The 12,494-nt window shown below is 38.3% G+C and overlaps 2 protein-coding genes across 2 annotated transcripts in view; both read right to left on the bottom strand.

Annotated features, from left to right (window-relative positions):
• Positions 1-7,520, bottom strand: part of nxn (nucleoredoxin) — a 60,029-nt gene extending 52,509 nt beyond the window's left edge. The window contains exon 1 of the mRNA XM_054793996.1: positions 7,034-7,520. Within this exon, the coding sequence (XP_054649971.1) occupies positions 7,034-7,342 (309 nt within the window). The 5' untranslated portion in view covers positions 7,343-7,520. The remainder of the gene's footprint in view (positions 1-7,033) is intronic.
• An 899-nt stretch (positions 7,521-8,419) lies between these two features.
• txndc17 (thioredoxin domain containing 17) lies at positions 8,420-12,426 on the bottom strand. The gene is made up of 4 exons (XM_054793998.1): positions 12,171-12,426; positions 11,054-11,135; positions 8,976-9,051; positions 8,420-8,870 (listed from the first exon to the last, which is right to left on the bottom strand). Exons 1-4 carry the CDS (start codon positions 12,313-12,315, stop codon positions 8,802-8,804), a joined length of 372 nt encoding a protein of 123 aa, XP_054649973.1. The 5' UTR covers positions 12,316-12,426; the 3' UTR covers positions 8,420-8,801.
• Between the last annotated feature and the right edge of the window lie 68 nt (positions 12,427-12,494).

The raw sequence follows: 12,494 nt of genomic DNA, 5'->3' as shown, positions 1-12,494 counted from the left end.
AGGATTCCTTCTTTCTAAATTGAATATTTTTGTAGTTAGGAGCATAGATAACCTGTTTATGGCCTTATAAAGACAGGTTATAACATTATTAGAGCCCTCTGGACATGAAATAACAGACACCTTTATACTCATATTACCCAATATAGTAAATATAATCAGCGAAAATAAGCCACTTAATACATAAAAGTCATGCTCGTGTGTGTTGCAATAAATGTGTTCCGGGCGTGAGGACAGGAAATGATGCCGGGAGTTCAGAGTTGAGTTTTAGCTGGATTACGGCAAACAGCAGCCCGTGTTATTATGATTATTATGTTATTATTATTATTGTGAGATAATTCAAACCTGCAATGAAAGTCTGTTGTTACCTACTGACACCAAGTGACTAGTGTAGAATACTGTATATCACATTATCACAATTTGAACGCGTCTTAAGTAAAAAACTTACTTAAATATAAATCGTTTTTTTTAACTAATTGGCCATATTCAACCAGGAAACGGCATGATTTATAAATTCACATATTTTTTAAAAACCGTAATAGAGTTAAGCCATGAAATTCTTACCACAATGTGCCGAGGGATGACTGTAATATGTTCGCCATAATGACTCACTATTGCCTCTTGAGGTAAAACGTGGTATTACAAGATGGAACAGCATTAGCTCCTAAGCTAGTAATAGCTTAACATTTTGGGTAAAAAAAAAACAAGCAATATATACATATTTTTTTGCTTAACAGTTCAGATCATATCATGTGAGCTTAAGGTGTGTTTGTTACGTTTTTGACAGAGCCAGCAAGATGGCGTCTTTGCTAGCTAATTGTTTTTCATGCATTGCTTGAGGCCCACAAAGCCCACTAGAGCGGAACCTTTTTATGAATTCATACTTTTAGCCCCAGGGAGTGGCTATTTTATTATTTTTCCTCTCTGCCTTGGGCGACTGACCTACATGTTTGGTTTACACATCAGCGCACAATCATGTACACAAGACAAAAGACAAATGCTAGCATGCGAGCAAACGGCCGTGTATAGTCTTATTTTCAAGTAGTCAGTGTCAGTAATGATGATTGTTAACAACGCAGACATCTGTATAAGTGAGGGCTCATACACAAGTGTGGAAAGTTTGGTCACACATACACAACTTGTTTATACTACGAATACATTTCCAGACAGAAATCCGATCATGATGATGATGATGATGATGAGGTGGCTGGCGGTAGAGGAAATGGAAAATGATAAGGGCCTTGGAGAGACAACAAAAGGAAGAGGGAAGATAACACTTGAATGGCAGGATGCCCCAGGGGTGACACTGCTGTTATTATGTTGGCGGGGGCTGCCCGAGCGCTGCACCATCGTGGGGCAATTAAGGGACCTCAGAATATACTTGGGAGTGGGGGGGGGCAAAGGGAGGGTCCACCACACACGTCAACAAGATGTCCATCAAATGTTCTCAAGGGAAGGACATTGTGAGAGAAACAGAATTGAACTACCATGACTTTTATTTCCATAGGAAGACGACTGCTTTAAAACCAATTTGCTGGAAAACCTAAAATTAATATCCAGCTATTGCATGCTGGACTTTATGCCGAGCTGGTGGGTGTCAAGTTACCGGCCAGATCATCTGTTGGTTAAGTCCTGCAAGTGCCCAATTCTAAGTTAAGATGAATTGAGAAGTTTTGTGTACTACTTACATGTTCATTGGAACCTTGTTTGGAGTTATTAATTCGTTCCAGGATTTCCGACTCCAACCAAAACAAACGTGAACAGAATCAAATTTACCCATAAGAAATAATGTAAATCCAATGAATCTCTTCCAGAAAGCCAATAATGTTAACAATACACCTTTATGCACTTTAACAATTATAGTCTGACATGCAGAAAACTGCATATAATGAATATAAATACATATAAATGATGAGTGAAAGGGATAAATGAACATTTAAGGTTACTTTTACCTTCACTGAAGATGTGATTCTTGACGTGACTGGAAGTCGGAAGGTGGTGGTAGTTGATCTTGCTGCTACATCGTGTCTTTGGGAACAGTCATTTTAAATGTTCATTTATCTCTTTCATTTGTCATTTATGTGCTTTTAGAATTATTTTATGCAAGTAAATCTATAATTGTAAAACTATAAAAACGTGTTTTATGTTAGCATTTTTGGCAGTCAACCGCCGATGACATCATAGATGGGCGACGCAACGTAGTCACTTTCAGTTCTGGTTGCCATTTTGTTCAGCCAGCTAATAGGATGCTAACAAGAAAGAACGTTTTGTGATAAAAATAGATTAACAACATAGTTAGACTCACACAGTGCATTAACAACACGACAAGACGTGCACCATAATGTACACGAGGCATGGCGCAATAATCAATAAATCAATTAACCGCATGTTAAATAAAAACAAAGTTTTTCCAATCAATATCGGTGAATATGTAACCAATATTATTTGATTCTTTTTTGCCAGGTAAAGTTAATCCAGGGAGAGAGTAGAGAGTGAGAGTGAGAGTGAGCATAAAATGCCACAAAATAATCTCCATAAAATATATTTTTCCAAAGGATAGGGAGGACCTGCCATATTAAATTCTCTGAGCAAGGCTCACTATGCCACACTGTGTAGCCATCATTTGTTACTATAGGCAGTGAAAGTGACATAAAATAGGACGTATGATCGAAAGCCACATTCTTAGCAATTAGGACTAGTAAAATGGTGGTACAATAAATATTGTAAACATTTGCAACTTTCACCATGTTGTTAAATTCAAACAAATGACTGTGTAGTTTGATTTATGACCTTGTGTGACTTGCCGGTGGGTCATTACTTTCCTCTTGGACAGCACTGTTTGAGGCAATAGTACAATTGCTGGTTGATGAAGTCTGTTTCACGAGTTAAGCATAAGAGGAATACATATTATGTGAGTCCTAAAATCAACTCCAAAGCTCATAATTATAGTTATTCCACATGAATGGCCTTGGAAAAGTTCACGTTCTATCCACTCCTACTGATGCACAATGGCCAAGCTTCAGCAGTCTATTCTTCATATCACTGACATTGTGACTGAAGCCCTCCTTAGAACCTCTCTGGAGGCCCCATGGCACCATGTGGGCCTCTGCTACACCCCCACTGGCCACAGACTCAGACGGGATGTTCGAACAAGAGCGCTTTTCTCTTAGTGCGATGTCATCCTCAGCTCATATGAAAGCACCAACTGCAGCAGCCGCTCTTCCAGCAGCAGAGCCTCAGCTTGTTCAAATTACCCCTCCTTTAATTTTGCTCAAGTTGGGTCTTTCACATGGAGTTGGCTGCAGCCTCTAATTGATTTACATGCAACACTCCAGTTGAATGAGCCCATGGAAGACAGTGCCAGCCAGACGAAAGTAGCCAGACAGCTGGCCACCAATGACAATATGCTATTTGCTCAGAACACACACACTATTAACAATAGTGTTCTGATCCAGGGCTCCAGACTAAATGGTCGCATTTTGCGACTAAAATATGAGACATTGCGAATGAATTTTTCATCTACTCGTACATGTGCGACCAGATAAATGTACATGTCCTGCATTGAGTTGACAAGGGACATCCCTTATTACCGTGAGAATGGAAAATAGTCTGTAAAATGTGTAGTCAATTGATGACAGTTTGTCACGCCACCGTGTGTGATCGCTCACGTTTGCCTCACATTGAAGTTCAACCATTCAACCATCTTTGTTTATACATTTTGCCTGGCTGCACTGTCTCTCTGGCGGCAGCTAACTAGATAGTTATCCGCATAGTCTTTGGTCGACGGACTACAAATGTGACTTTTTTTTTTCTTTTTTTTTTAAAAAACAACAGTGACATTTTGTGTCTAAGTTGTTCAACATAAACATGTCGCGTGTCCAGCTTTAAAATCGTGACGCTATCACGGGATCTTAAAAGGTAGCTTGTGAACTACCAGTAGCTCGCCGTCTGATCTTTGGAGTAGCTCAACGAAGAATATTTGCTTCAACTCTTAGTATTTATTATAACTGTTCAATTCAGACATGATGCCTGTATCTAATGACAAATGAGCACAAAATAGCATAAAGACAATGTGCACACTGTTAGATTGGTAAATAAAGTACAAGTGAAATGTTGGCATTCATATACAACACAAATAGCTCACCTCTACTTTCTTTTTGTCAAAGTAGTTTTAATTGTGCTGGAAGTTGGATACACCTGCACTATCATAAACATGGACAGTCAATTTATACTGCTTTATATTAAGCAGGACAGATTTCTATAAGAGTGTATCGTGACACCTCTAAAATATAATTATTATTATGGTATATTATCATAACATTAATGGTTAATTTGGTCTCAAATAATGTTGACAATAATATTGTTTATAGAATAATTTGCGGGACAATAAACATTTCAAAATGCAGCTTTGTTTGTTTTGTGACTCAGTTACATTTTTCATATTTTTTCACGGTTTGGTTCATTTTTTTCTTAAAAATAATGTTAAAACTTTGTCTCCTCTCGTTCTCATAGACCAAAATCTTGTGTATCGTCTCATCTTGTGAACTGAGTGTCTTGTGACACCCCTAGTAGCAAGTGAACAATGGTAATTAAAGAGAGGTGTGTTAGTCAAGCTTTAACTAATCGATGCGTTACAGCAGTTATTGCAAATCGCCGGAGAAGGCGTTTGCGAAGGTGGGCTGTCTGCCCTCTGAACGAGTGTAAAAATGCGTACCTGGAGAGCAGCGAAGTGTACAAGTGTATGCAAGGGTCAAAATGCGTGCCGTGTACAAAATATGCATAGATGTTGGCAGATCTGCAACATGACCATGCCCCTGCAGTGCACAGCAAGGTCCATAAAAGGCATGCTTGGTTGAATTTGGTGTGGAAGAAGCCCATCCAACACATTTGGGATAAACTATAACAGACATGGTAAGTTAGCAGGCCCTCTCTTAAGTGAAACAACAGTGACCTCGAACCTAACACATCCACATATTGGAGAAAAGAAGCAGAGCTGTTGTAGCTGCTAACGCGGCTTCAACTATATTTTCTTCTAGTATGTCTATTGGCCACATCCCAATATCGTTTTTTACTCAAATGATACACAACATGCTGGCACTCAATGTGGATTTAACTTGCAGACATTCTTTGTTTGTACATTCCGTCAAGCTAATTATCCTTTTTTGATAAAATGACTTAATGTTTCCTGCAGTGGGAAGGCCTGGATAACCACTCCAGTGAAAGAAAAACAATAAAATAAAAGGACAGCTTCCAGGGGGGAGATAGTAGGGGCAAGGCCCACAGGGAAGAGGAAGAAGGATGTGCTTTATAGTGTGAGATTCCAAAAGGGGGTGGCACTGCGCTAAAAAAAACAGAAAGACACAATGGAAGATTAATTGCCGTGCTAGAGCAGAGACAAAAAGAAACCCGGAGGAGGCCTGAGGTGGTCACATGACCACTAGGTCAACACAACCACTGACTGGTTGTATTAAGAGCACACAGTTTGTTTTATTACACTAACTTGCAAACACCAAAAGGTCTGCCTTAGAGATTTTGTGTTTGGAATGACTAAATATGGACATTTTGGGTACATATCGTGTATACAGTATATTCTGCACTGCTAATTTTTATTTTAAGGAAAATAATATTTTTAATGAAATGTTTTTTTTTTTACTAATCTCCATACAACAGTAACGCAAGGAAAACTACAAATATAAAAAGGTGTTTGGTTGAAATGCTGCAAAAAGACTAGTTGCACATGCTGTCAAAAACATAACAGCAATGTTGGAATACAATTCATTCTAAATGTTCTATGCATAAATGACAGTGATGTGTGGGGCGAAGGATGAGCTGCATACTACTGGGGAAGTCATCTTCATAAAACATTGCTGCTGATGGTTCTGACTGATGCATTTAAACATTACAAAATGAAAAAAAAAAAAAAAAAGAACTAAAAATGCAGGCCTCTTTAGAAGCGCATTTCGCGGGTCAGGAAACTGACCAGCGACAACAACAGCCACGACAATGGCTTTTCTGTCAACAACAGATATTTGCCACAAACTCAATAACAAAAGCACAATGGTGGTCCATACAACAAAATGAGACACAGACGTAACATGGCATCATTGCAGCTTCACACCCTGCTGGACTTCATTAAAACACACTATTTATTTAAAAATGTATATTAATTGTTTCACCTGCACAAAGAGCAGTAAGCTGCTGCTTCTCCATTACGTAAAGCTTGAGAAAATATATATTCCTGCACAAATACATGATGTTACTGAAACGGCCGCACCTTACACCTGATATGAGAAATAACACTCTTTTAAATCTAACAAGAAAGCACATGCAAAATGATGTCATACTTCTTTTTAACTGAATTAACATTTCACATGATTGATATGATAAAAAGGCATATGTCTTTGGTAAGGGGGTTATCTGTGTTATCTGTGCCTTTTTGTCTCTTAAAAAAAGAATATTGTTGCAAAGTGTGCAGTTGCAAGCAAAGGGCCATATGTAATGGAAAAAATATAATAAAATGAGGGAAATCTTATTTAATGAGAGAAGGGACAAAAATATACTTCCTCTCAAAATAGTACAATAGTTTAACAGTGAATGCTGGATATATATATATATATATATATATATATATATATATATATATATATTTTCTTTTTTTAATTGCACGTTAACATTTGAATTAGGCTATTATAATTAAATAAATGGCTGCCTAGCCACAGTGTGTGTACTATTCTCCATTATGTTGTATTGTTATTTTACCAGTGTTTAGTGAAGAGTGTCGAGTGGATACAAGTCAGTATAGACTTGATTATGTTTACATGTAACTAACATTGTAGTAATAGACGTTAAAATGGGCACAAATGAGGAGCTTTCATATGTTCTCAATCAATTGGAATAAATTGAGTTTACAATGAGTGAAATTAAATTTAGTGTAAATATGATACTGGTCCAAAAGAAACCACCTGTGTCCTTTATTTAAAAGGAAGCACTAACAGAGCCCACCAATTAGCCCTAAAGAATGATGCCAATGTCTTACCTTTTTGTGTCTGTCTTTAAAGGGTAAAGCTGGCCATGGCATCTCCTGCAAAAAGTCCTGCCAGTGTTTCTGGTCCTGGTCCGAGGAGACGAAGACCACCTCCAGTTTGTCCCTATGTTCCGAAGTCTTTTTGAACCTGCTGTAGAACTCGCACAGGCTGGCGTTGAATTGCTTACAAGGCGCGTTCATGCTACAACCGAAAAAGAGGCCGACCAGTGTCACTTTGGCCCCCAGCGCTTGCACGTCCACCTCGGCTTTCTCGCGGTTGACGAGCCGCTCCCCGAGCACGTTCAGCAGAAGCTCCGACATCTCGGCAGAGGAGGTACCGTTTCCCTCGGCCCAAGCCGCTCGGTTCGGTCAGGCAGTAAGCAATTCACTTGGTCTGGTGTGAGTCTTGGGGTGTTTTTTTTTCTGGAGGTGAGCTCCGGGCCCCTGCGAGCGAGGCGACGCGGTGTGTCTCCCCGCCTGCGAGTGCTCCTCTGTAGCCACTGTGCAGGAATGTGCCGCACTTAAAAGGAGCCTGACTGCAACTGAGGGTGCGCCGCCTTCTCATTAACACTTCCTATCATGTGTTTCTCCATAATAAAAGCATGCCGCTCATTATGCATCGTCTTTTTTTATATATTATAATAGCAACTTGTGTTATCTTTAATATACACGTCTCATTTCGGGTGAGAATAGCCACAATAAAATCTTAGTTTTTTAAACATCAGACTTGTAGTGTTGGCCTCAATGTCTGGCTTGAATGTCTATGCACCTTCAAATATAACTGTATGGGCTCCAAAAAATATTTAAAATGTAAAGAGGCTGATTTGTAGCGCTAACACGGTACAATACTCTTCCCACGGTGATACATCGCCGGCTAGTGTTCACAAATGGTAATGACAAATAAGAGAATCGATACTAGCAAGTAAAATGCATGTACAGTATCCATCCAGCCATTCTTTTTTATGCCGCTTATCCTCACTAGGGTCGCGGACGTAAAATGCCCTTTATTCATAACAAAAAAAATACATGTAGTTTTACCTTTCGCAATTTAGTAATCTTAATAACTAATAAGATTTAATTTAATTATTATTATTGTATATTACGGTATATTCATTTTGAACTTTTTAAAAACTATATTGATGTATTTTCATATTGCCATTAGGGAAGTTAAGCAACATCTACCATCCATCCATCCATTTTCCTCCGCTTATACGGGTCCGGGTCGCGGGTGCAGCAGTCTCAGTCTTAGGGTGAATCCAGCTACCCTACGGAGGAAACTTATTTCAGCCGCTTGTATCCGCGATCTCGTTCTTTCGGTCACGACCCAAAGCGCATGACCATAGGTTAGGGTGGGAACATGGATCTAGGAATGTATATCATAATAATCAAGTTAGCTTTATTATTTTGTGTCCGTAAATAAACATATATTAAAATGTGTTAGGCTCTGATTTGGATATTAACTTTAAGATGTTTTTATAGGCTTGTAAAATGTTTTCAACAAATAATCAGCAAAAATGTCCAAATCAGTAGTTTCTGATGGGAGTTGCATGACTATCCATAATGATATATCGCCCCCTAGTGTTCATTACAAAACCGATAGAAACAACAACATAACTTCAAAGGCTGTTGCAAGGCATCAACATAGATTATACACATAAAAAATATTACAATATGATTAAATGGACTGAAATTATGAAATGACTGCATATAGAGCAAGATGATGTTCTGGACTTATTAGGAACAAGTTGGCTGTTGATGAATGAGGCACATGTTCTCTCTTTCAGTCTTCAGTGAACATCATCCTCATCAGCTCTGCTTTGAAGCATTCCTCCTCCACCAACTTTTGAGGCTGGAAAATAACACAAAGAAGACATATAATAAAGTTGATTACTTTAAGACGGATGTCACGCTATTCTGTGTTAAAATAAAAATAAATAAACAAAACCGTGCGTACTGTGCCATATCGCAGGAGGGTGGGCACCCCAGTCAGCTTCAGCGTCCTCTTGAAGTCGTTGTTTGGATCCTTCCAACTGCGTCAAAAATTAAGAATCAGCAACATTGTTTATGTATTCATAAAGGAATAGACATTGTATATGCCAGATTAATAAGAAAATGTATTCAATTTGTTTTTTCCCTCTATTCTGCAACCAAAATTGTAAGATCATTCACTAAACACACAAGAACATGTATTTTGCTGATAAAGCCATTTACTGGGAGATTTTTGGTTACAAAAAAAGACACTCAAAATATTTAATCCAAACCACGTATTATTGACAATAATTTGCGTTTTACAGGCGGAAAACAAAAGCAAATACATATAAATTAGGATTTAAATTGATAAATGAACATTTAACATGACTTTGATCTAGGAGAAACAGAAATGAGTGGAGGGAGGAGGGGGGGAACAGAAGAGCGATATGGATACTGTTTCATTCTAGTCTGTTGCCGTTACAAGCTTAACTTTAAAGAGTTAGAGCGGTTACCGCTGTATACTTTCTTGTAAATGTCAGCAGCAGGTACAATCATCATAACACACACTGGCCAGGCTCATTTTCTGTTATGTCTCCATTAAGCCATTACCCCTACAAACTGTGTTAACTAAAGAACCTTTACATGCCAAAATCAAAACAAAACAAAAAAAAAAACAAAAAAAAAAACATTTTTCCAATAAAATGGAAATTATATAGTCATCACTCGAATTCAAATTTCACAGCTTCACGCTATCATATTTTTTCAAACATATTAATTAGTAAAGCATGCTGTTTCGTGGTTAAATTTGGACTATTATTTTTTTTTTAAATACATATTTAAGCAAATTGTACTTTTTTTATTAAGCATTTTCAAGCATAAAAATGGCTTAATCAAGTAAAATGCAAATATAAGCCATTAAGAAGATGAACAACAGGCTTTTACTGCAGGTTTGAATGATACCAGAAAAGGGACAATGATAACAACAAAATAATCATAATAATAAGTAGATGATGAAATGCCAATAGACATTGCGTGTGAATGCTGAAAGCTGAAGCGAAACTGAAATGCTACATAAATCAAAATTTAGAATGAACATTCGAGCCGCTCGGAAGCTGAAGCTCAATTGAAATGCTGCGGAAATATGCTAACCGCAGAATGAAACTAAGAGCAGTTTGTTAGTTTGGCTTAGGTGGTTTGACCACTTGGTCCCCAATCCAAAAGGTTGCAGGTTCAAGTATCACGTATGCGGTCCTCATGTTGTTTGAGTTTTGAAAGTAAAGTGAACAAAATGAAGAGCAGTTTTCTGGAGTGTCTTTTTCATGCTGCTGCAAGCAGAAGAGTACGAGGGAAGAATTGGGAGCGCCAAGCTAAGGCTTCACAACTAGGAACCTATAGAGTGCATGCTTCCCAACCCAAAGGTTGTCGGTCCAATCCCCGGGTAGGCATTCATCATGGTGTGTAAAATTGTATTACATCACACATATAAAATTGTGCACCATTTTTCATCTATTCTTTCACTTCTTCTTCTTCTTCCCATTTTTTCAGTTGCTCGCACTAGTTTTATACAACGTGATGTATAAATAAATAAACAATTATACATCATGTTGTATAAAATTATTTCATATTGTGTTTATTTTTTCTTCTAAAAAGACCTTAAATACATTTCATCATTTCTACAGCATTTCAATACAGCTTCAGCTGAGCTTCCAAACTATTCTGACATTCATTCTAGGCTTCGACACATTTCCACAGCATTTCAGGCTTCCAAACGGCTCACGTGTTCGTTCTAATTTTTGATTTTCGTACCTTTTCAAAGCATTTCAGTTTCGCTTCAGCTTTTCAGCACTCACACGCAGTGTCTACTGACACTGCATCACCTAGTTGTCAAAATACAAATGTATTAACCAAAGATTTGCTGAAATGTAATTGAAATTCTATTTGCTTTTTCTGAAATATTACTTAACGCACTTCATATGCCACAGGCCAAAGCGGTGGTAGTAAAGGTGATGGCACTTCTAGTTTGTGAATGGACCCAAAAAGTAATAAAAACAAAATACTTACTAGGTCCTTCCACCAACTTGACAGTAGATGAAGACCGAGCCCTCGGGGAGGTGACTCATTTCTGCTCTTAAAATGGACTCAGCTAAAAAGAAAGAAGATGAAAAAAGAAGCTGCTATTAAAATTAAAGAGATCGTTATATAACGAAGTAGTAGGGTTGTGTGGATTAAAAAGTGCAATGCAATTAAGGGGGTATAAGGAGAAAGTGGCTTGCGCGTTCACATGAAAGGGGGCGTTTGACGTCATATTATTCTACTTCCGCTGAAAAGTGAAGCGATCCCAGCCAGTGTATTTTACAAAAAATGAGTACGTAATCATTATGGAGCGTTATGAGGAGTTCCCCAAAGAGTATGACTGTTAAAAGCAACACTGTCGCCGCCAATGCAGCTAGGGAGGACTATATTTTGTTTTTAATAAAAAAAATTCATTAAATATTTTTAATCTGCTGTATCTCGTTGTGACCACTAGATGTCAGTGTTTTGTGTGTGACGTGTTTTGTGGCTACTTTTTCCCCCTAAAACAAGTGTTTTAATGCAGTTGATGGATGTGTGAGTGTTTATTCCTATTCCTTGTAACATAAGAAGACTAACACGCAAGGACTCCTATGACACTTACATCTGCGAACATTAATAATGAATATTTCATATTGCATTTTCTGGTGCTCGCGTGCGCATATCTTTTGTATTCCCTCGGCTGAAAATGTATCTCACTTGTAGATGGATAATATTATCAAGGGATGCTCTTTTCATTTGATTTTTTCCACGTTCCCTCGGGAACCTCGTAGGTTCTAAATAAATGGTGACGCCATCTCCTAATTAGTTAAACAGTGAAACAGTGGCACTTTTACAGCTGATTTTAAGCTGAAAGCCTGGGCATAACCTGGTCCCGACCAGGCTCTGAGTTTAGCCTAAGTTACCATGGCGATACAGCTGCTTTAAATGAGAGCTACCTTTGCTGAACACGACAAGTCCGGCTTTCCACTCAACACAGCTCGCTAACCCACTAAACTCGCTTTGCAGAATACCCCCTAAACCTATTAGTCTTTTTCATTTTGCAACTCATGACAAAAAATATAAAGACATTAAAATGAAGCAAGCATGCATTTTGGACACACGTTACCTGTCACACAATCTGGACACCAGCTCTTCCCCTGTTCGTCTTTATCGCCACAGAAATAGGCAAATATGTCCTTTCCCTTCCTTTCTGACACTGCCTGGCAGAATTCAGTGTAGCCACGCACGTTTATTTCTTCGTAGTGGGCCATGTTTCCATTCGTCGCAGATCAGAGAAGCTGCAAGTTGGTAGATGTATCAGGAAAAAACGTGGAGAAGTACTATTCCTGTAGCGTCAGCTACTGAAATGAAACCTTTGGAGAAACATGTGACACGAACACTTCCGGTGTGTGTCACCGTGTATAATAATTCATGACAACGCATTGTTATT

The sequence above is a fragment of the Dunckerocampus dactyliophorus genome, chromosome 12, assembly GCF_027744805.1.
Source record: "Dunckerocampus dactyliophorus isolate RoL2022-P2 chromosome 12, RoL_Ddac_1.1, whole genome shotgun sequence".
In the NCBI taxonomy this organism is placed as follows: Eukaryota; Metazoa; Chordata; class Actinopteri; order Syngnathiformes; family Syngnathidae; genus Dunckerocampus; species Dunckerocampus dactyliophorus.
The sequence above is the reverse complement of the archived record's forward strand: the minus strand, read 5'-3'. Positions and strand labels throughout refer to the sequence as shown.

Excerpts from the sequence above, each read along its gene's own strand:
- txndc17 (XM_054793998.1), bottom strand. The coding sequence starts at position 12,315 with ATGGCCCACTACGAAGAAATAAACGTGCGTGGCTACACTGAATTCTGC. Across the intron at positions 11,136-12,170 it reads GTGTCCAGATTGTGTGACAG|CTGAGTCCATTTTAAGAGCA; the intron begins GTAACGTGTGTC and ends CTTTCTTTTTAG. Across the intron at positions 8,871-8,975 it reads CCCTCCTGCGATATGGCACA|CCTCAAAAGTTGGTGGAGGA; the intron begins GTACGCACGGTT and ends GTTATTTTCCAG.